The sequence below is a fragment of the Psammomys obesus genome, unplaced genomic scaffold (assembly GCF_907164565.1).
Source record: "Psammomys obesus unplaced genomic scaffold, mPsaObe1.curated_primary_1811, whole genome shotgun sequence".
Lineage (NCBI taxonomy): Eukaryota > Metazoa > Chordata > Mammalia > Rodentia > Muridae > Psammomys > Psammomys obesus.
The window spans coordinates 5,746,613-5,771,270 of NW_026596034.1; the positions used below are offsets into that span (position 1 = coordinate 5,746,613).

At 45.9% G+C, this 24,658-nt stretch overlaps 1 protein-coding gene across 5 annotated transcripts in view; it reads left to right on the plus strand.

Annotated features, from left to right (window-relative positions):
• LOC129686814 (translation initiation factor IF-2-like) overlaps positions 1 to 24,658 on the plus strand; it is a 60,569-nt gene that overhangs the window by 24,460 nt on the left and 11,451 nt on the right. For 4 of the 5 annotated variants that reach the window (XR_008721703.1, XR_008721705.1, XR_008721704.1 and 1 more), the window contains exons 2-3: positions 11,679 to 11,785; positions 11,926 to 12,132. Coding sequence is in view for 2 of the 5 variants with exons in the window: in XM_055620922.1 (XP_055476897.1) it covers positions 11,679 to 11,687 (9 nt within the window). In the remaining 3 variants the exon portion in view is untranslated. Of the gene's footprint in view, positions 1 to 11,678; positions 11,786 to 11,925; positions 12,133 to 24,658 lie in introns of those variants that run through there. The other variant, XM_055620923.1, reaches the window with a different exon arrangement.

A 24,658-nucleotide genomic window follows, 5' to 3' on the forward strand; every position in this document is an offset into this window, starting at 1 on the left:
AACATTACTTTTTGCCACAGTTTGTGAAGGGGTAAAGAGTCAAGAAATAGCCTAAGGCCCTCGTTCCACCGTATCACTCCATCTCCCTACCCTTAAGTGATCTTTCCCACTCTGGGCCTCAGCTTCGTCATCGATAAGTGGACTGATGGTGCCTACTTTCCTGGACTATTTACGTAGATAGTCTAAGTAGATAGGGGACAGATGTCGCAAGGATGCAGACCAGTTAATAGCAGTGTATCATTGAAAAGACGGAGCCGTGCATGTGAGGGTCCGAAAATGACTTACAGGACTCAGACTCTGAGAGTGTGCAAAAAACAAGAGCCGATTTTATTAAGCGACAAGTTCCAGCTCGCAGGGGTCGACCATTCTAGAAAATGGACCCGCCCGCAAGATGAAGGGGCGCGCCGGCATTTTAGATGGAATTGGGGATTTTCAGGAGTGATGAGCTAATCGCTATCTGATTGGGGGGTGCTAAGGAGCAGTTACACGAGGTCTAAGTTGATTGGTCGGGGCCAGGAGGCCGCTCATCTCAAGCAACATTCTCTGGGCCTTTCAGCCATATATGGTCGCCTTGTAGCTGATTGGCTCAGGTTTACCGAGGACCTTTGGCGGGCTTCCCCTTTCCCTCCCTGGAGCTAGGCGGTATTCGCGGGCCAAGATGGAGTCTAGAGATAAAAACAAACTCTGGCCCTCGCAGTTTGGGCTCTACACATATAGGGGGCTGAGTCTGAGGGTACCGAGAAATCCTCGTTCTGGGACTGTTTTTGCTCATCTGCTGTACACCAAGCGATAGTTTCCGACTGAAGATCTTCCCTTCTTTGCTTCCTTTGTGGACTACAGAAGTCATTTCTGCCCCTGTAAAGAGGCCACACCCCATCTCTTCCCCTATAGAGGCTTTGACCGTTTGCACACATCTGTGACAAAGAGGCCCCCTCCATGTGAATATACACGGCCCTGCCTAAGATCAGACCAAGCAAGCCTCTCTTTCTACCTTCCCTCTCTCTACAGCTGCTTTTTAAAGTGATCTAATATACGGTTCAGAAAGGCCCAGGATGGGAAATCTGAGCCTACTCGCGCCTCAAGCCCACCCACGGACCAACCTCCTGGTGTTTTACGATTATGTCACGCAGCATCTTGTATAACGAAATCTATTTGGGGGACAGGAAGAGGAGAGGAGTTAGGGGGCGGATGACTAGACAGGTAGACAGACAGACAAGGACAGGAGACAAAGTCATGAGGGCAGAGAAGGAAAGAGAGAAAACTTGGGGCCGGAGGGAGAGCTGAGAGATCAAGAGAGACAGAGACTGAGAGAAAATGAGAGACCAAGAGAAAGAGAGCCTGGGGTGACGGGCGGGTCCTTTTTATCGGCACACACCTGGCGCACCTGGCGCACCTGGCGCACCTGGCGATGGCGGCTAGTGATGACATCAGAAATTGCTAGGACCCTGAAGGCAGGCTAGTAGGATAGCCTGTGAACTAACACCGCTCTCGGACAAGTCCTGGGCCCAAAAGTGCCCAGCGGGGGGCCAGGTGTTTCTCTCAGGCAGCTTTTTTTTTTTTTTTTTTTTTTTTTTCACTTTCTGCCTCTGCCCTTTCTCTTTTACTTTACTACCTGACACAGTCTCACTTAGGTGGGAGGTCATGCTGCACATAAAAAAACGGGGACAAGGTGCTCTGCTGGAACTAAATCAGAGGCGCTTAGTTAGGTTTCAGGGCTTTCTGGAGCTTTCTTACGACCCATTCAGTTTAAGTCTTCGGAGATTTCCTACTGGTTGCAAAACCACTTGTTCACCCAAACTCTCTGGCGACCTTCCGCTGGCCCTGCAGCCCCTTAGCCCTGGAGGTGTAATGGTGGGGAATCCCCATTAGCTTCCAGAAGGGTTTGGTCATCCCAGAACCTAGAGGATGCTCTAAACAGCTGGGCATAGACCAACTGGGCCCAGCCATGGGTTCCAAATTCTCCATCCAAAGTACTGTCAGCCTAGCTGGAGGCTAATCTAAAAAGCTCCATTTGGGAGACCTCATACGCAGTTCACTTACTCAGCTCTGGTTTCAAATCTAACCTAAAAATTCACTGGACAAATGGCCACCCTTCCACCAAATGGGAACTTCTGATTTCTAATACCTAAACTAACTTAGGTAACTCTACAAGATGGAAGGGCGCCATGGCCCAAGGCCTGTACCCTATACAACCCTATACAATAGCCATTTCTCCTGGGCCTCCAAACTTGCTTCTTTCCTCCTGAGAGAGCATAGAGCTCTTACATTTGTTGCCTACTTGTGTTTCTGTCTCCAAGTCTGGAAAATCCTGCTTGTATCTTTAACAGCTAAGATGTAAAGACGTTTTAGGCTGTCATCTGCACACACACACACACACACACACACACACACACACACACACACACCACTGGTTATGGCTATCCAGATTACAGAAAGTCAAATGTCTTTTGAGTATGGATAATATTGAAGCATTGTTGCATGCTGTTCTTCTCTACTGAAAAGGCTGGCTTTGGAGTTAGAGTTTGGACCATCTGTCCCAGATCCACCCATGTTTGTTTAAAAGCTTTCTCCAAAGACTCTATCCTGGCTCAAGCTCGCCACCTGACACTGTGACAGGGAGAAGAAGAGAAAAGTAGAACAGCCAGGAAAAGACACTTTGACCTTGAGAACAGCAAGACATAAACTATTTACAGTGGAGGTTGCAAATGGCACGGTGTTTAACCCCCACCCCCTTTCTTTTCCTGGTTTTGTTTACTATCTTTTATCTTTTGCTGAAACTTTTAACTTTCTGTATTTTAGGACTTATAAATTCATTGAGTGTGGTTTTTAAAGGGTGTATAGATAATCTTAATTTGCTATAATACACTGTGACTGCAACTTGGATTCAGCTCTTCTTTAGGAAAAGGCTATATGCCTGATGGGTTCACCCTGAGTAGCATGTGGCTTGCAGCCATCTTGGAGGCTGTATGACCCAGCCACCATCTTCATTAATTTGCTATAACATACCATGTATGTAACTTGAATTCAGCTTTTGTTTAGATGGAGGAGATTCTCTTCGACCTGGGCTCACCCATGGTGCTTTGAGAATATAATCTAGTCTCTATCCAGAGAGAGAGAGCTCCAGGGCCAGCACCTGTGCTCCGGATTGGAAGCCTACAAGGAGTATAAAGGACTCTGGTCTAATGTGAAGTGTCTGAATGAAAGAGAGAAGTGACTGTTCTCCAGGAGTTTAGAAAGGCTTGGCAATATTTTCTTAAATAATTTCAAAAGCCACACCTCATTTAGTGTGGTTATCTTGCTTTACAAATTATGCCTCTAAACAACTATAATGACAGTATATGATGACCTAAGGATTTGTCCTTCCACAGATGGGTAAAGGGTTGGCTTTAATCCTCTTTGTTAATTCAGTCTGTGTTACATGTAAACTATTACAGATTTGACATGATTGACTGCTTTCATCTTTTGTCTGTTGAAAGGTTGAGTGTATGGATTGAGAATGTATTGTTTTTCTTTTTAAGTTTCTGTTAATAGAGTTAATTTTACAAAACTTTATAAAGTGAATCATTTACTCTTGACAAGGCAGACACTCTCTGGGAATATACTTTTTAAATTGGAAGTTGGAAATAATTTCTTTCTGGGGAATACAACTTAGAATTAAACTGTCTCTTTATATAGCCTGACAATATGAAATATATTCACTATACACTCTTAAAATATAGTTATAACAATATGTGTTAACAAAAATGTGTATTGCCGTGTTTTCAAAAGCTGGATATAGTCACTTAAGTTAGTAGTACCAATTTTTAAAATTTCACCTTATCATATTTTTTCTAACCAAGATTTTTGTTTTACTTGAAATACTCTGGTTCTTATCCATTAACTAGTAACTAGTATTGCTATTATTTGAAACACATAAGAAAGTCCATCATACTTGGAAGTGAGGAGTATCACTTAGATGCTCTCTGTTCAGATTTACCCCTTAGATACTAACTTTAACTGACTCTCTTACTTCCAGGTGCATGGTCCTTGTGCAGAAGTCTGGTGTAACATACAGCTCATCAGTAACTTTGTCCTTGTACAGAACTCTGTGGCATGGTCCAGCCAGTTGTACAATCACATTTAACCTTATGATAAGTCTGTATTTAACCTCTTGTTATATTGAAAAAGGACTAGCTCCTACTACTGTGCCCTCTCAAACAATGCTGCTTCCAACAAATCCTTACTGGTTGAAGATGAGGCCTCAAGATACAGTGGCCAGAAACAAATTACTTCTGGTTCCCTCCTGCTCTGGCTCCTCCTTTTTCATCGTTGTTATCTCATACTTATGTTTTAACCCTGTCTTTTAAATGTTTTACTTACTGAACTTCACCCTATACCCAAGCAAAATGTTCCACGTAAGCTCTCCCAATAATTCCCACGCTATTTGCTCCATTTATACCTGATATACCTGCAAAAAGACCTTTTTAACTGCTGTAGAGAAATTGGCTGAAAAGGGCCTCATCCCTTTGGTCCCTGAGCAAATATGATTCCTTATATCACGCCTCTCTTTTCTCCTGTTCCCTTTCTTTGATGCTCTGTAGCTCTCTGCCACTTCTGCTGGCTCATTTTGGTATAACAGTCCTGACATGGAACCAGCCCCTGTCACCCTAAATCAACTCTATGGCCACTTTCCCCCTCCTCTGTTTCTTCCTATCCCTCAACCTTCTCAGGAAATCTCTCAGTTCTACTCTGTAACCAGACCATCGGCTTGCAACCCTCTAGCAATTATTTTCTGCATCTCTTCAAGAATACAAGATGATAATCACTTGAACCATCACAGCGGATCAAGTTTAAGACTCCCCCCCCAGCTACATGACCAGAGGACCCCCTCTTTCATGGACCCAGACCTACCCTCTCCAACAAAGGCTCCACTTAGCAAAAAACAGCTTTAATTCCTCTGCCATGCATTTTTATATCCTCTCCGAGTTAACAGTGATAGTTTTGTGCTGAAGGACTACACTTCCCATCTTCCCTTGAAGACTATGGGAGTCATATCTGCCCATATAAGAGGCCACATCCCATCTTCTTCTGTTGGCATTTTGCTGTCTGCACAAAGAGTGACAAAGATGCCCCTAAATATGAATAAACATGGTTCCACCTAAGGCCAGACCAAGCCTCTCTTTCTACCTTCTCTCTTTCTACAGTTGCTTTTTAAAATAATCTAACACAAAAGACTACCTACCCCTGTGCACACCACATGGTATGACTTTGATGCAGCTGGCAGCCCCTTGGTGTGGGCATTTAGTTCCCAAGAAGCCAGGAGGGCCTGCACATGCCATTCAACTTGGGGCCAAGAACATGCTGCCCCTGCTTTTCTTTGAGACAGTCTTACATGCCTCCTAGGAAGGCCCACAAATCACAGTTCTCCCACGTTAGCAGGGGTGCATCACACACATAGATCAGACCTTTACCTTTCTTTTTCCTTTATTTTGTGCCCGAGACTCTAGTACACTACAGATGCTCAGAAAATATGGACGTATTGTTGGATGACTGGTTATGATTTCCTCCAGGAGAGATTACTCTTCCCTGTGGTACAGTGAGGAAGCTACTGAGACCTGACCCACAGTCAGTGTGGGGTTGAGGGAGGGGGGACATGACCCATCTACCTGTGGCCATCCGTGCTCTCTATTGGCCTTAGTGTCATTGACAAACTGATGACATTGTCTGACTTTGGGGGTCATTCCTGTGCTTTACCTTCATTATTTCTTTCCTATTTAGTTGTTTGTAGTAGTGAAGATTTGAACCCACTGCTTCTCACATGCTAGGCAAGAATTCTACCACTGAGCTTTAATCCCAGCCTTTAAGTTTTTTAAAATTCTTAACTGGGGTCAATGGGCTGGATTTGAATCTACTCTGTAATCCGGGCTAGTCTTGAACTGGTAAGCTTTCTGGTTCTCAGCCTCCTGAGTAACTGTCCTGGCTTTATCATGACTTAGCAGAGGCTGACCATGTTTGACTTTCAGCTTCCTAAAACTGGCTGAACCCGTAAGTCTTGGGTGCTGATCCTGTAGGTTGGTGTGTCTGAGCCTGTTTTGTGCTAGGCGAGAATGTCATCCTCCACCCTCTGTTTCACACCGCAGATCTAGGGCCTTCATATGTGGCCTGTCTCAAGCCCAGGAAGAGAATGCCATTCCTTATCACCCGCATGTGTGGCACTGATGGCTTTATTCCACCAAAGGCATCAATGTTTGTTCAGTGGTATAAGTCTTAAATAAGCATCTACATGACACATTGCAGATGATGAAAGCTATCTGTGGAAAGATCATCTCACACGATCATGTTTCTGTCATTATCTGGGGTCTCTGCCATGACTAAATGATAGCATTAGTCCTAATACGATGTAAAATGACTATTTCCTCCAGGCAGGTTTCTTTTTAATAGCATATGTCAGCAGCAAATAGCTGGGAAGACCCCAGAGTAAAAACACTGCTCTCACTCTCACTGAAGTGATGATATGGATATATTTAATATCTATATTAAAAACCTTTTAGGCGCCATGATGATATCGAACGGGATAGTTAGGGGTGTGCAGGCAAAAGCCAGGGCTGTTTATAGGCACTCAGCGCGTGTGCTGTACAGCCTCTTGAGGTTGTGCAAAGTCAAAACTGGAGCTTCAGAAACCGTGGACACACATTTGACTCCTGCAGTAAAGTGCTCTTTGCAAAGCCCAAGACCAGTGGGGCATGAGCCCTGCCTTCTTGCTTTTCTGTAAGTCTGTTGATAAGTTTGCTGCATGCACTGTTAAAATGTTGACTTACACACTTCCAGCAGCAGTGGGCTTCCAATCTGACTGCTCTTTATTAACATGGCCGAAACATAGTTGCTGTTCTACAAAAGACAGCCAGGGATTCTTATAGGGAAACCTTCTCTCTGCCTTTTGTTTTGAGACAGGGTTTTACAATGTAGCCTTGACTAACCTGAACCAACTAAGTAGACTAGGCTGGCCTCAAACCCAGTGATAGACCAGCCTGTGCCTCTTTTGTGCTGGAATTAAAGGGAAGCACCACCCCACTTGGCAACAAAACCTTCAAAAACAACAACAAAGTAAAAAAAAAAAATGTTTGTTTTGTAGTCCAAGCTTTCCCCCAACTCTCATGCCTTTGCTTTAGCCTCCTGAGTGCTGGAATCACAGGATTGAGCCCCTGCCTAATTACAGACTACACTTTGAAATCCCACACAGAGGCTCGATGAACATTGCTTTGGAGTTTACACAGAGGAGACAGAAATGCACTGCTTTCCTATCCCATTTGCCTGTAGACTGTAGACTGTACTTATGGTGTGCCCTTCAGGCTGTGGCTGAAAGGATGCCAGGGCTGGCCCAGAGGGCAGGCCATGATAGTTACAAAGGGAGCCGCTGTCTGCCTCAGTCAAGAAGAGGCTTCCTCATGGCCTGAAGTGCAGCCCATGCTCATCCCCAGGGCAGAGGAGAGATGCTAAACCTCAGGACTGCTTCAGCCCAGGACCCTTCTCTCTTAAGGTCTTCACACTGGCCCTAGAGAGGGCACACAATAGCAGCCTATGGCAGACTGTGACTGTCCCACGTGACTTTGCTCCATCAGGTTCTGTTACTCAGAGTCAGTCACCATCCAAACGTGAAAAATTCCAGAGATGACCAAACTAGATTTTAGTCTTGAAAATTAGAAACAATATGTTTTAAGTTGTAGACCATTCTCTACAGCGTGAAGAACTCTCATTCTGTCAGACAGTCCTGTTGGGGCTGGGAGCCTTGCCTTTTCCCAGAGTGTGTACACTGTTTGTGCCAGCTGCCCATTAATCTCTTAGAAGCCATCCTGTGATGGTGAAGGGTGGGGTTACACACGTAACTCAAGCCCTAAAGAGACCTTAGAAGATGGCCAGTGGGACGATTTAATAGTGAAGATATGGGGTTCCCTCTCTGGCTTTGACAGCAGAGGGAACCTCATAAGAGCAATCTCCCCTACATTCTCTAATCAGAGATTTTATTCTTATTTAAAAATTTAGAACATCATCTTGTTTATACATGGGAGGGGAGTGTCACACACACATGAAAGCCTGTGTGACACTGCCAGAGAACAAGTTTGTGGAGCTGGTTCTTTCCTTTCCATGTTTATGTGAGTTCTCTGGGACTTGAACTCCGGTCATCAGGCTTTTGCCACAAGCACTTTTACCTGCTGAGCCATCTTGCTGGGCATTTTTTTTCCAGACAGGAATTAATGTAAACCAGGTGGTCTGGAACTCCCGATATAGCCAAGGCTGGCCTTTGATTTCGGATTCTCCTGCCTCTACCTCCCAAGTAGAGTAGTGAGGGTGACAGGCACGTGTCACCATACCAAGGATACAGGATGGCCAATGTAACAGAACCCTGCCATCCACCACAGCTCTTAGCTATGGGCAAGTTCAGTGCCAGCATGGTCACCTGTCCATTTCTATGGAGAACTGGCTGGACTTAGAGACTAAAGGGCTTGCCCAAGACACTATGCCAGGAAACAGGCTACAGGGCTGTGAATGAGGCTTCTGTGTGTGTGCTGTGGGATTAGGGGTTTCCTCCACTCTCTTTTGCATTCAAATAGGACAACCGTGAGCAGTTGGCAAGACTGCTGTTGGGAGCTTGTAAAAGAGGTAGGGGAAAAAAAAATCCAACTGCCTAGTCAGAGAGGCCTTTTCTTCAGCTGATGTCTGACCAGAAAAGCTTGTTAGGAAAAAGCCTCCCAGCTGTGAGTCAGGGGCAGCATGTGGGGGTGGGGCCTGCTTAGGCCCGGAAGTACCCTGCTGGGATGCTTGATTAGGATGAAAAAGGAAAGAGACACAGGGCTGTGATAGCAGGGCCTGCGATACTCAGAGAGGAGCAGGATCCGCAGGCTGTCTGCCTCAATGGGTGTTGGCAAAGGTGGGGCCTTGAGCATTTTTTTCTTGGTTCTGGCTTTCTCTGAGAATGCCAGAAGGCTCACCATGCATACTCCAGCATAGTGTCCTCCCCTTCTGTCATAGAGAAGCAGAGACTAGTTCAAGGTCACAGACAAGGATCCAACCCACACAAACTCTCCCTCTCTCTTCCCTCCACTCCCCTCAAACCCCTCCTTCAACGACTGTCTGTCATCTCTCTATCTCTGTGCATGTGTGGGTGGGTGTGTTTGCAAATGTGTATCTGTGTGTGTTTGTAGGCCAAAGGTCGACAGCAAGTGTCAATGCCTCTCCACCTTATTTTTCTGAGACTAGGCTTCTCACTGAATCAGCTAATAATGCTGACCAGCTAGTAATCTCCAGGGTTCCTTCTGTCTCCCTCCCCGTACTGTGAGCACAGCTGCACCCGGCTTTGGGGATCAAACAGAGGTCCTCAGGCTTGCATCCTGCTCCAGGTAACTCATACAGAGAGAAAACTGTTGTTATTCTATTCCCCAACTGAGAACGTCGAGGCACCAATGGACCAAGATCACACAACTAGTTAGTGGTGGAGCTGGGAGAAGCAAGCCAGTGTTTTAGTTTCCCAGTGATGCTAAGGAATGGTTAGGACTGTAGCAAACTCAAGGTGCAGGTCTCACCTGAGCTCAGCCCTGGACAAGGGTTATAGGAATGGAATGTGGGCCTCTTCTGGTCGTGCTGGATCTCCTGATTTCTTTTTTTAAAACAGAAATTGTAGGCTGGGTTTGGTGGCGCACACCTTTAAGCCCAGTTCTCCAGAGTCAGAGTCAGTTGAAAGTCCGTAAATTCGAGGGCAAGTCTAGTCTACAGAGTGAGTTCCAGTACAGCCAGGGCACAAAACTAAATCAACCAACTAACCAACCAACCAAACAACCAACCAAACAAACAAACAAACAACAACAGAGATTGTAAATCTGGGGTTTAGAATGAAACTCCCTGATCGGTTATTAAAAATGTATATATATTTTTAATTTTATGTGCATTGCTGTTTAACCTGCATGTATGTCTGTGTGAGGTGTTGGATCCCCTGGAACTGGAGTTACAGATAGTTTGTGAGCTGCCATGTGTGTGCTAGGAATTGAACCCAGATCTTCCGGAAGAAAAACAGTGCTCTTAACCCATGAGCCATCTCTCCAGCCCCCTCAAACTCCCAGATTGTTGCCCAGAGGTTACTGTGATTGCTGTAGGTGAAGACAGTGAGTTTGAGACCTTACAACCCCTGCCTGGCTCAAACACAAGATGACAGGGATGGGAACAGTTCTAGGCTGGCATGGAGGCAGGGCAAGTGGAGGAATGACAGACCTTTCCAAGGACTTGGCCACACTCTGTCATCTTCATCATTCATGTTCCCTGAAGATGCAGTAATGTTCCCTAGGAGGGGATCCAAAAGCCTTACTGATCCTTGTGGGACTGCGGCCTGAGCATCTCTGCACTAAAGAGAGAATAGGCTATCACTAAACACCGCTTCCCGGAAACTAGAAGTGTGCCCTGGCTACACGGGGCTACTCTTTGATATATCTCTCCTGGCACCACAGTGTTTCCATCTGACTTAGCACTTGTCTTATGGGGCTCCACTCATTCCTGGGGAGCAGGGGGAGTGACCAGTAGTTATGGCTCTAACATGGACCTGAAGAGTTACAGTGACAGGGCACCAGGGAAGACCCAGAACCCCTGACCTCATTAGTCACCCTCGGGGGCCCAAAGCACCGAAGGTGACTTTCAAATGCTGCATTTTGTGGGCCATTTGCAGAAAGAAATTTGTGGGTAAGGGCATTTGGAAAGTTGGTTATGCAACAGAGAAAGTCCTTTGTTGCAGGAAATAGCAAAAATATTAAATCATGTAATTATGTTTGCCAAAGGGCAGCCCTGTGGCCCTAGAAACACTTCCTGTTGACTTTCTCTCTCTCTTTTTTACATATATTTTTGTAAAGAGTGTTATTGAGAACATTCTTTGAGACATTCTTCTGTTCCATCTTTCTTTAGGGCTTTCTCTCATCTCTCCTTGATTCCATAGTCCTTTTCTCTCAAGGGATTGGTTTACTTATTTTTGAGAAGGAGTCTCTCATATTCCAGGTTACTCTTGAATTCCAGGTAGTCAAAGAGGTTGGCTCAAACCTCTGGTCCTCCTGCCTCAGTGCTGGCATTACAGGCATGCACCAGTATCCCTGGCCCAGGCCTGGTTTCTCTTGTATTTCCTAGGCTAGCAGTCATGGACTGAGCCACACACCCAGCTCTCCAGGGGGCTTTTCAGAATTGTAGTTTTCTGCTTTCTGTAGATTGAGTAGTTTAAAAACAGAGATGGTTAATAAAGCATGGAAGGAGGGGACACCGCACATCTGTCGCTGTCACCCATTCTCTGGGTTCTAGGCTGAGCACAGGTGTCTAGCCCTGGTCCTAACTCAGGAGTGACTTTAGCTGTTGGGATTTCCAACCCATATCGATGTTTACCTTGAGGCAGAGGGACAAAGGCGAGAGTAACTTTCTCTAGGACGCAATTGTTCTTCTGCCTGAGGTACACACGCTGTGGGGGAGGGGGAGGGGAAGCTCCTGAGGGTCTGGGCAGAAGTGGCCACTTTTATGGCCTTCCTGTTTATGGTGAGAAGTAAGCATCCCAGGAGCCAGGTTGTCTCCTTCAACAGCTGGCTGGGGGCCTTCTTTCTGGATGGTGGTGGGAGTGGGATCCTCTGGCTATGATGTCATGAGGTGTGTTGTTCTAAACTAGCGCTTTTGCTTCTCTCCAGGCCAGCTGATTCACTGCGACTCGACTTGATGTGGGTAACTTTGGGGATATCTGTGCACAATCTGGGTCTGATCTCAGCTCTGACACGGGATAGCTGTGTGATTTCAGGTGAGACCTGTGCCTCCGAGCCTCTGTTTGTACGGTAAGCCTCCCTGGGAGGGACTTTGGAGAACACACAGATCCATTTGTCTGCCATGCAGTAAATGTCAATCCGGGTTTATTGCTAAGATTTTTCATCTTCCTTTCAGACTCAACCCGAGGCCATGGCGGTGGGGTTTGTGGACGTGGACATTTGTGGGATTGTGGTGGAGGGGAACCTACCTTCATCCTTTGGAACTCTCTGCCTCCCAGGAAATGCAAGCTGTGATGGACCACAAGGTACCTAACTAAGATGAAGAATATGGTGTCAGGGCGGCAGACAGCGGGAGAAATCAATAAACTATAATTATCAAGAACAGTGTCTGAGGGTTGGTGGTGGGAACAGACACAGATGGGAGGAGTGGGAAGATGCCGGAGGGAGACCAAGACACACTGACAGGTTCAGAAGTGTGCAGCAAAAGAAGCAAACAGGAAAAGCATGATGTAGCTGCCTGGCCTCCCGGTGGAGGGAGGTAAACACAGAGCCAGCGTGGTCCTTACTATTCTAAGTTCTCACACACACCACGCCTCCAACTTACAAACGCAGGGACAAAAGAAGAGCCCATATGCAGTATCTAGAAAGGAAGCTGCGTACCTCCTCGATGCAATGGTCAGATTGCTGGCATCCACTTACAATGTTTAATGTATGAATTTAGTGATGCTTAGATGCTGAACCAACGGAGATTATAACGTGTTAGGTTAAGACAAGACTTCAGCCTACCGGGATCACCACCCTGGGAACTAGCTCCTGTACCACTGACACAGGTTCGCTGTCCTGCCTGGAGCCTACCTGGGAGGCTCTTGCCATACTGGTACCTGCCTGATATCCATGAATACTGCCAGCCTGCCACTTATAGTCTTTGCTTTTTTTTTTCCTAAGACTTCATTTTTTTTCTTTTCTTTTTAAAGAACGTTTAATTTTACAGCAAAATTGAAAGGCGGGCACAGAGCTTTCCTGTATACGCTAGCCTCATGTGTGGCCTGTTTGCTTTTTAAAGCTATCGTCACCCCGATGACCAACGCTTGCCATTTGGATATCATCCCTGGGGAGGGATTGCTGGTTATGTGGGTTCCCTTGCCCCCTTTCTCTTAATTTAATCTGGTTTCCTTTACCAGTCTGTTTAGGGGTGGTGGTGGCTGCAGGTCCTCTTAGGTCTGTGAAAAACCCTCCTGGGAATGGTTTTTCTAATTTTCAAGGATGGTGCGCTCCTGATGTGTTTTATCCTGTTTCTGGTGGTCCCCGGGATGAACTTACGGCCTCATTCATGCCAGGCATTCTACCCCCAGCCCTCACTTTATGTTTTCCATCTTAGTAATTTGTCCAAGCTGGGCTTGAACTCATTCTGTAACCCAGAAAGTCCTCCTCCTTCAGCCTATAGAGCAGCAGTTCAGTTTCAGCCCCTTTGGGGGTCAAATGACCCTTTCACAGAGGTCGCCTGAGACCATTGAAAAACACACCATGTTTACGGTATGATTCGCAACAGTAGCAAAATTACAGTTATGAAGTAGCAATGAAATGATTTTATGGTTGGGTCACTACAACACAAAGAGCTGTATTAAAGGGTCACAGCATTAAGAAGGCCGGGAACTGCTGATATAGGATATCAGGATTGAAAAGGTGTGCTCCAATAGGCCTGCATCTTCCTATTTCTAAAAAAGTTTTATTTATTTACTTTATGTGTGTGAGTCCTGTATCTGCATGTACACCTGCATGCCAGAAGAGGGCATCAGTTCGCATTGTAGATAGTTGGGAACCACCATGTGGTTGCCAGGAATTGAACTCAGGACCTCTAGAAGAGCAGATGCTGAGCCATCTCTCCAGCCCATCATGTCCCTATTTTTGAAGACACCTCCCCACCCCCTTTTAGATCTGGGGACAGAACCTGGTGAATACAAGACATCCACTCTCTCACTGAGTTACAATTCGGTTCTGGAGAGCACTTCTTTACCTGGTGAACACAATCAATCAAAGTTACTTTACATTTGGGCTTTGCTGCATCCAGGCACTGGGCTCAGAGTTTTCACAAGCGCCATTTCCTTCCAAGGCACCCACGAGAACAACTTCTGGCCCCATTTACGGGTTGAGCTGTGGGTGGAGGCTTCCTCACACATCTCCCTCTCATAGAGAGGCTGAGCCTACAGGATGCCCAAGCAGACCACAGGGTCATCACAGCATCTCTAGTGAGGAAGCCAGGGGAGATTCTCTTCCAAGACATTCCAAGACTCAGGGATGGAGAACAGCAAGGGATCCATCAGGTCACTAAGGATCAAGTTGAAGAGGACAAAAGGAAAGACTCCTGTAAAACTTACTGTGTCGGGAGTGTCCAGGGAGAGCTGTCTGATATGTACTTCCAGGCTGTCACTGACTCTGTCTGCCCCAACACCTCCCTTCTCTAGCTCTGAACTACAGGTTTTACAATAGGGCCAGCTTTCTGGCTGGAACCACATGGCCTCCCAGTGCTGAGGCAGAAGACAGAAGGAGATAGCATAGGGCCAGGGTGGGATCCATCTGGACCTTCTCAACCCCAGCAGCCCCTGAGTGTCCCCTCAGCATTCTTTGTAGGCAGGCACTGCCCAGGAGCGTTCTTTCCTAGAAGCAGAAGGAAGGAGTCATCTGTCCATCACCTTGGTCATCTTCAGTGCTAATGAGAGGATCCTTCCTTGGGGCATAGTGCGTGTATACATGTAAAAAAAAGTCACACGAGGGAAGCCCCTTCTCCCTGAGCCGGCAGACAGACTCTAATTCCCAAACTTGCCTTTTGGAAGGAGCATTTAATTTCTACTTTGTTTCTATTTTTCTGTTACTTCAAATTGACCCCTTGGACAAAGGCAGCAGGGAACTTCCTCTCTGTCTTACCTTTTTTGTTTGTTTGTGGTTTTTTTTTTTTTTTCTTTCCTCTTCTAAACACAGCCCGTTTTTGCTTGGGAAGTTATTTTCCTGCTTGATAAGCTGTGGATAGAGAAAGGATGGTTAAAAAAGAAAGTGATGTATGTTTTCCCACTCTAATTAAAGGAGAAGGTAAATCATAGAATAAAGACCTGGTACAAGATCCCCACAGCTTGGCCCATGTCACTCTTCCCCTGGCTCACACTCATGTGAGCAGCCCGGCTTCTCCCCATTTTCAGCTTCAGTCCTCAGTTTGCCTGTTCTTACATGACACTCAGAAATCAGAATGTGAGAGGTTAGAAGCAGCTTGTCTTCAAAGGAAGCTTTGGCTCTGACACTGTCTAGTCCCGTTTCTTGGTGTCAATCTTCATTGGAGAGAAATCTTTGCCACCCCCTGCAGGGGAATGATTTTCATGTGTTTCCTTTCTTTCTTTCTTTCTTTTTTTTTTTTTTTTTCAATTTATTCATTTTATGTGTACACCTGCCAGAGAGGGAATCAGTTCACATTATAGATGGTTGTGAGCCACCATGTGGTTGCTGGGAATTGAACTCATGACCTTTGGAAGAGCAGACAGTGCTCTTAACCACTGAACCATCTCTCCAGCCCTCATGTGTTTTCTTACTGGCTGTAGGTGAAGGAGAAGTCTTGAATAACACTGGGGAGAAATAATGCAAAGGGCAACTTTCACCTCTACTTTCCGAAACTTAGAGGCATCCCTCTTTTTGGAGTCCCTCTAGGTGCTCTGATCCCTGTCCTCTTCAATCTTTGGAGCCAGCAAAGGATCTCGCTGGCTTTGATGTTCATGGTGCCAGGGTGAGACTCTGAGGGGAAGGAGGTCTGGGAAGCAGTTTCCCTACGTAGAAGATGGGCCTGAGCTGTGACCCCACACACACACACACCAAGCAGAAGATGAGCTCCCTGTCCACTTTCTGATACTCATTTGACTGCCCCCAGACCAGTAAGAGCTTACATTCTGGATTCTTTAGCAAATAGTTTATCAACTCTATGGGTGCTGGCATGGACAGATGAAGAAGAGAAATCGGAATATTCATTTTCCTGGAATATATTACTCTGATGCAAATGTTCTGTGGGAATTGGCCAGAGAGACATAGTAGGATGAATCCTCCTGACGCTGCTCCTTGTTATTTTGCACACTGGCTTTCTGTTTGGGCTGCTAAATTTTTCTTCCATCTGACTAGGCATGCCTACATCTCTTTCCACATTTCAATGTGTATATCAAAATATGTGTAAAATATATTTTTTTCTATTACCCATTTCTGCTCTCAAATAATGACACAGAGACCCATTACATTTATTAATAAGTTTTAAAGCACTAAGCTGGGCAGATACCCATCTATTCTAACCCAAATATGCTAGTCTGTACTTTTCCCCAGTCATACGCCCTTTTATCTGCCATCTAGTCTCACCCTGGCCGCTGCTCCTGCTCCATGTTTGTCCTCACGGCGACTCCCTCATTGTGACCTCCTCCTCCACCTTCTCTTCTTTGTTGTCCCTACCTGAGATCCCCTGACTAGGATAGGAAGTCCCCCCTACTGTCCTTTCTGCCAGCTATAGGCTGTTCAGCTCTTAATTAACCAATCAGAGCTGATGGCGAACAATTTTTACACAGCACTGAGACAGGAGATTCTTTATAGAAATGGCAATGCCCACGTCTGCACTGCATCCAGATCTCAGGGTGCAGAAATCGGCATCTGAATACATAGTGCACAAACCATCCCCCAACAAATATGTGTATGGGGTCACTTTGCTTAGTGTCTGTAGTTTTTCCTTTTCTTCCTTGTCAAGATTTTTCATCTCTGCCTAAAACTCAGAGGGATTTCTGTGCACACTTGGCCTGCCCGTTCTGCCATCTTACTGGCTCGTCTGGTTCATGCTCCTCTCTGACCTCCTGTAAAGGTCCTACTGTGGTCTGTCCCCCGAAGGGCACTTCTAGGTGGCTTTAATCTAAAGTTTTAAGCTTGCCCCAAGTTCTAAGAACGTTTCCCTGATAACGCTCCTGTGTTTCTTCTCCCTGTCTGTTAACATGGGACATGTACCTGGTTTCTGGGCTGATTTACGGTTGTATTAGGGAAAAATCTACCAAGGATATAAAATACAGTGTCCCATGTTTGGGCCCAATCTTACTCACTATCGGTGATTGCAAGTGCATTTTATAACCGTGCACCGAATCAAAATCAAGATGATTTGTGCGTCAATCTCCCGGATAAAAATCAGGGCGTGCTCTCCTGCAGTCTGACCTTCCTACTGCCTTTGCTGGTGCAGCTTGTACCGTGTGCCTTGGACAGTTATCAGAGATGGCCGAGGAGCCGCTAGCCTTGGATCGCCAGCTGTATCAAAAAGCTTAACTGCTCACCCTGGAGCCCCCGAAGAGGAGGAAGCTCCTGTGGGCTGGGTAGCTCGAAGCTACCAAAGGAACCCCTTGGACCTTTTTCGAGGATCTTTCAGAACACCCCTGACCTTCCAGCTATTCCAAGAAGAGATAAACTCTCACACAAGCTGGCAGAAATGTGCCCCAGACATGCTGACATGCCACAGTCTCTCTCTGCCTTGTAAGATAATCCCAAGAGCTCAGCAAACTGACCAGAGAAGTCATTCAGCTTTAAAGTGAGCCCGGACAGGAAATCACTCACTTTGCTCTCGCTACCGCTGCCAACCAATGCCAACCTTCTTGAAATGGTCACAGAACAAGATCGGGACTTCCAGAAAAACCCAAGAGTCCTCTGTAAAATTCCCACCCTAACTGCACATCTGCACCACACTGTACAAACCTGTCAGGGTTAAAGCTACTTTGAAGAGATCTGTGGAAATTGTAGATTTTTAAGATGTCAAGTGTCCTCCATGCTGCTGGTTGGAGGGGATATTTAAGATAAATAGGTTTAAGTTAGGCCTTTATGATCTGTGTTTCTCAGCTCATATTTAACTCAAACTTCTTCTTAAAGTAATTTCATCTCTTTTGATTTCATATCCTTTCATACCCTAGGGAAGAACTCAGATGTCTCTTCACATGCCACAGCTCACTTTGTGAAAACCCTGTAAGATATGCTAATGGATGGGATGATTATTAAGATAAATGCCTGTGTAGGAAACTGGACTTAATTATAATATCCATAATTAGTCAGCCTACAAGTTATAATTTATCATTTCCTAATTTGCCTTTATTACCAAAGATATTTAACTTAAAGAGATTACTTTTTTTTAAAATAGCCTGATTTGAATGGTGAGCATTTAGCAAACTTAAAAACTATTTTTTTTCCAATCTTTTCTAAACTCTTCACATGCAATTTTTGGGAATAATATACCAGCATGAGGAAGTCATTTTTACTTGTTTATTTTTTAAAAAATGAGAAAACTATGTCATATGAAAAAAATAACAAAAGTTTTTCTTCTTCCAGACCCTCATTTTCAGAACATGGGGTAAACACCAGGTTCAAGTCCGGGTGGTGGGAATATGGTGTTTTTATGGCTGGCAAGATGTCTCTCAATTAAACAAAATATCTAATGCTCTTCCTCCTAGATGCTAATTCTCTCTCGACAGTCAAAAAGGGAACAGCATTTGCCACTTCTGTGGTTTTTCATGGGCCTTGTTCCACACAGCTCCTTTAGCCTTCCAGACAAAGGCCTCTGCATTCTCTTCTCTGACCACCAGCCCCCCAGCCCAGCCCACCTCACCCTCACCTACTGCTCCCCACCCCCACCGCAGGACTCTGGGATCCTTGGCCACCCAGGCATGACTTTCTTGCATCTCTTTGTCTCCGAATTAATGTGGGCTTTAAAGGGGCCTTGGCCCCCATGTGGCATAACAGCTTCTGCTATGGTGCCTCCCAGGAATCTTTTTAATAAAGGCATCTGCACTTTGTCTCACAGTATGTTAGTCTGAAATTTGCCCACAGGGGAGTGACACTGGGATGTTGGATTCACCCTCTGGAGATGCAGGGACCACTGTCCCAGGGTAATGTTTGTATTGTCTGCACAAGCAAAGCTCTCAAATTCCCACGTTGTCTGGCCGAGACCATCCAGGGGCCATCTGGACCCTTTAAAAACCTTTAGAACCCACTAAAAACAGAAACTGGAATGCTGAGTGCTGTAGTCTCAATCTTGTCTTCCTGGGTCAGAAACAAGGTGTTTTTGTCTTTACTGTTGTTTGGTTTTGGTAAGAGTGTACCATCTGAGGGTCCCTTGAATTCATCTTCCGTTGGATGACAACTGTGTCCTCTTAGAAAGGTGAAATTGAGAGTAAAGATCAGGCAACCTTTGAAGGTAAGACATCAAGTCATGCAGTGTGTTTAAGGGGTGTTAGGCTAGGGGAGCTCTTCCTCTTGCATGATAGACAGGCTGACGCCTTAACGCTCGTGAGGTCTTTCCTGGTCATGTGCAAGGGCGTCTCTGCACAGAAAGCTCTGCTGAGCAATGGTGTAAGCACAGTGCAGTGAGGGCACAACAGTGCTGACAGCTAGGGATGGAACACCACCCAAGAGAGGTGGTCTTCGAACATCCCCACAAACCAGCCATTCTAGGGTCAGTGGGCGGCCGCTCACGTGCTGCAGACAGAGCTTCAGTCTTCACAGTAGAGCTCTGTGTGCTGTGTGTATATTTATACTGAAGCCTGGTCCAGATACCTCTGCTGGGTCAAGGGTCAAGGCACTTAAGCCCCAGCAGCTCCAGAGGCTCAGAGCTGCCACTGCCCTTGGAAAATTAGACCCATTGTCCTGAAGTGGCCCACAATGCACAGCTGGTCCCAGCTGAAGAGGTGATCCAAGGAGCACTTGGGGGAGGTGGGGGGTGTCTTCATCTCCATTAGACCAAGCTTCGGCTGTATTGAAGGCCACAGCTTTGCTTGGCCTTCCCTTCTCTTTCTTGCCACTCTCTCTCTCTTGAGCATGACCTCAAGTACTTCCAGGCATTCAGCTTCCTGTCTCAGGTTGTGCTGCAGGGACTTCACCCTCCACCCCTAAGTCATGAGACCTCTGGGCAGGGATTTTCTGAAGCAACAAAACCTGATCTCTAATCTTCCTAGCCCCGCCCTGCAACAGGCCTATTCCCAAAACTCCTGTAAATCTGATTTCTTCCTCTTTTGTTTTCACTACCAGGTAGACTTTTTTAGGTTCATCTGTTATCATCCATGGGTCTAAGTTACAGAACTCTGGTCACACCAAAGGTGTCAAAATTCCTTCCTTGGGGCCTCTGTTTAAAGTCACATTCAGCTTATGGGAGGTAAGATGTCATCAATTTGTGGATGAGCAGGGCAGGGTGATGCTTGTCTTCTGGGAAGTCTCTTGCAGGACAGAAGAACAAACCGAGCAGCACCCTCGCCCAGTGGGTGGACTAAGCCTAAGTGATCTGCCCCTGAGGTGCAGTGAAGGTGAATCTCTATTTAATAGACTCTATTATATCTCTTTGTGTCTCTCTGTCTCTGTCTCTCTCTTTCCTTGAGGCTGAGTTGCTTTGTAGCCTAGGTTGGTCTCAAACTCTTGATCCTCTTGCCTCAGTTTCCCAATGCTGGGAATACAGTGTGTCCCACTAAGGCTTGCACATGACTGCCTCTTGGTGAGATGTTGGAGACTATGGCTATGACGATGGTGACAAGGTTGACATAAGGCTTGCATACACAGGCTTGGGATGTAGCTCGGTGGTAGGGAATTAATCTACCATGCCTGAGGCCCCATGTTCAATTTCTAAGAACCCAATCCCCAAAGAACCCAACTTGAAACAAAACAAAACCTTTGCATATTTGGACAGCAGCAGATGGTAGAGTGGTGACTTCCAGATTTTCCCCCAAATGTTCCTCCTAAGGAGAAAACCAAAACCAAACAAAAATCATCTGGATCCTAAATTAGTCTTGGAGTGAGGTCACACCATGAGCCTGAGATGCCAGGTACATCCACGTCAGGATAAAGTAAAAAGAGACCCTGGGTGAAGCTGCTTAGTATTCTGCCTGACGTGGAAGGAGTCCAGCAGGTGTCTGGGGGAAGGAAGGTCTTGTATCTTGGGAGAGGACTCCCGAGGCTCTTGAAGGGAGTAGTGTGTAGCTCTCCTCCCAATTATTTGAGCTCTCGAAGGAGTTGGTGGGGAAGGCCTACAAGAATTTCCAGGACTCCTGAAGACAGAGGTCTGCTCCACTGACGCATTGGTTGGCTGCAGCTGCCACTGCTCTGCAGCTCCTGTCTCCGGGTTCTGGGTTCCCATATTCGACCTCACTGAAAGAAGCAAAGACTTGAGAAGCAAGCACCCACGAGAACAGAGGTTTTAGTCTCTCTTATTTATTGTTTTTCCCAAAGCACCTGGACTAGATATGAATATCGTTGGGAAAAGCAATCTTACTAAGAGCCCAGAGACTTTAGGTTGTATCTTCTCTGCTCTGTGGCCGAACAAAGCTATGGACTGGGCACATCTCCTGACAGTGTCGGTTGAAACCACCGTAGCTTTGAAATTTAAAAGCTACGAAATTGATTTGAAAAGGGCAGTTTCGAGAAGCCCAACTAATTTTAGAATTAGAAACGCGGGGGGCCGTATTTCTAGAAAATATGAGGCAGATGTGCTTTCTTAGGAGTTTCAAACCATCTAGCTCTTGGTTTGAGAAGTGTAAAGTAACCATTGGAAATGAGTGACACCACATATCTTTGGGATGTGGCTAAAGTAATATCCAGAGGGCAATTTATAGCCTCAGTGCGCTCATCTACTAGGACACTGAAAAAAGATGAACCAAGCATTCAGCTCAAGAGGCCAGACAATAAGCACTACTTCCACCACCTCTGAAGCACACACACACACACACACACACGAGTACATGTATATACATAGGCACACACAAATGCAGAGACACACCATAGGCACACACTCACACATGAATGAACATGAGCATGTAGGCTGGGAGAGGCATGCATGATGGTGAGTAGAAGCTTCTGGGCCCTGGTTGGAGCAGAGACTTCCTGTGTTCATTTCTCTCAGAAGGTCCTGACTCTGGGATCCTGTTTAGAGCAGCTCAGGGAGCAAACACTTCTCTGTTGTGCTGTCTCTGGTCAGGGTGCTGTTCTGGCCTTTTCTACTGCTGAGGAGAAGTACCTAGGGAACTGGAGGACTTTAAAGCCATGTCTTCGGCTTACCTGAGGTTGCTGGCCCACGTGTGCCATCAACTACACATCAGGCCCTGGGTGACAGGGGGTTAACTCTGAAGGTATATGTTCAGATGGAGGTTCCCCTGACTTGCTGGCCACTTGAAGCCTTGTTTGGTTGGGTAGGTTTTTGATAAAATGATAGTGGGTACCTCACAGGTTGGAGTGGGTTTTTCATAGGAAATTAAGTAAAAGTTTATACAAATGAAAGCTATACGAGAATGTCTTACGATTGGCCTTTACTGCCATTTTTATACTGAAAGCAAAATAGACAGAGACCATGATACCCTATTTCATAAGGGAGGGTAAATACATAATTTTGAGTCCTGTGAAACTGTCAATATTTGATCATTCTTGACCTACAAAAACAGCAATTTTATGCAAGGCAGCCTGATAAAACGTGCTGTGCTGATTCATCTCCTTAGAGGCTTACAGCCAGTTGTAACTATGAATTGCTCTGTTGCCCTCCTCTGCCCAGTTCCAGAGAGAAGCAAGACTGACCCTTCTTTTCCTTTGTATTATTTTGTTCTCTCCACATCTGCACTTTACTCACTATCATACTCACACTGGGCTGTAGAGGCAAACTGTTAACCAGAAATCCCCGTAGAAGAGTGCAGATTTGTTCATTTCTATGTTCAGTCGCATCAATTGATTTGCTAATTGCCCGAGAGACATACACAGGCGCGCGAGCACACACACAAAACAAATGTCGGGCCACAGGCTTTTCTCTCGACAGTAGGATGAAGATGTTTTCGTCACTGGAACTCAGATGTCACCTGGAAGAATAAGAGGAGGGACTGGAGAAAAAGAGAAGGGAGTAGAGACGGCATGGTGTGGGAGGCAGGTAGTCCCTCTTGGTTATCAAGTGTGATGACTCCCCGAATATGACAATAAATCACGGCGGGAATCAATCTGTCGAGAGGCTACTGCTCCATGCTGATAATGCATCAATCAATATTTAATGTTTACACTTTAATTAATCCACACACGGGAAGCATTCTTTCAGTGACAAAAATAAAGGGATGAGAAATAAAACACCTTTTATATCAAGGAGCCATGTGAGTGCATGGCCTGTCTGGATGGCTTTGATTGGCACTGTCATTGATCACTGGGAGTCTCTCTAGCCTTCCAGTCACATCTGGATATCAAGCTAAAGTGGGGGAGGGTGCAGAGGTATCAGAATTCAGCCTGGGAAGAGGATGACATCTTCAGAACTGCTGCAGACTATAGATACCCACAATGGCAGCAAAGAGCCAGGGACAGTGTTCATTCCTAAGTATTGGCGGCATCTCCCAGGAAAGACTAACATCCACGCATGGCAGCCTATTACTCTAGTGGAGGCAGAGGCATTTTCTTCTCTGATTTGAAGAGTGCAAGGATAGTAGTGTTAGATTCAGGGATTCCTGAATCAACCACTGCTACCATGGCTTGACATTCCTAGGCTGTTGGCAGCCTCTTTAGACTCTGCCCTGCCCTCATCAAGGGCTACTTTGAAAATTCCACATCCAGCATTAAAATTGTGGTTCACCTGTGACTATCTGCGAGACTATGGCTGCAAGGTGGCTTCGCACTGCTTTTGCATTCACGTGATTTCAAAACCTTTACAGAAGATTTCAAATTGCCTTTAGAGATCTGACAGTCAGTGCTTGGCTCTGACTTGTGGAAGTCAGTGTCTTTTCCTTGGCTCACTAGTGTCCTTCAGGCCTTAAAAGAAGATGGGTGGCAAAAAACCTATAGTGTTTTTGTTTGTTTGTTTGGTTTGGTTTGGGTTTTTGTTTGTTTGCTTTTATTTTTAAACATAGATTGGTAGATGTTACTAGATTTTGACCCTTGAAACATCCTGAAATATTCTTGGAACAACAAACAAGATAGGAATTTGAGAAGGCAGGGGAAGGTACTTGCTGCCAAGCTTGACAACCCAAGTTTGATCCCTGGGACCCGCACTATGGGAGAAGAGAGCTAACTCTTAAAGTCATTCCTTGACCCTCACAGGAGTACCATGGCAAGCGCTCTGCCATGCGTATGCACACAAACTGAATCAACGAAATGTAATAGGAAATGAATGTGAGAGGAAGGAAAGTGGCCAAGGAAACAGGAGCCTTCACTGTGGGGATAGGGGTTCAGTCGACACAGAACATTCATTTCAGACTTGTAGATCTGAGAGGACGAGGGAGCCAATGCGCACCCAACCACCACAAGCCTACATCTAGGGGTGCTGACGGCCCACCTCCCTCTACTGCCCAGGCCAGACAGGCTCCAGCAGACTCAGCAACTCTTTCTAGCAACATCAGTGGCCAAGCTCGATGGAGAAGAGCATGTGCACCTATCAAATGCAGTTGCCACGCCAGAGCAGATGAGCAACCGGCAGGCACTGATTGTGAAGGGTTTGAAAACAACTCCAAATGCTATTAAGCCCAGTTGTTTCAATTACTTTTTTCCCCATCGTCTCCATCAGTCTGGCCATCTTGTCATTTCTTTCCACGCTGGAGGAGAGGTCCCTACATGCTCTTAGAGCAGGTATGTCAGTCTTCATTGTGCTGCTGTGATGAAGTACCAGAGGCTAGGGGCGTTTACAGAGGTCAATCGACTCCAGTTCTAAAGGGTTCAGAGTATGGTATTAGTATGCAAATGGTTCTGATGAATGCCTCACAGAGAACATCAAGATACAGCAAGTTGGGTGTGGGCCTTAGGCCTGTAATCAGTACTTTGGAGGTTGAGGGTCAGTACAAGTGTGAAGTCATACTAAGTTCTGGACCAGCCTGGGCTATCATGTGAGACCCTGCCTCAGAAAAAAACTCAAATAAAACAACACCCCCCCCCAAAAA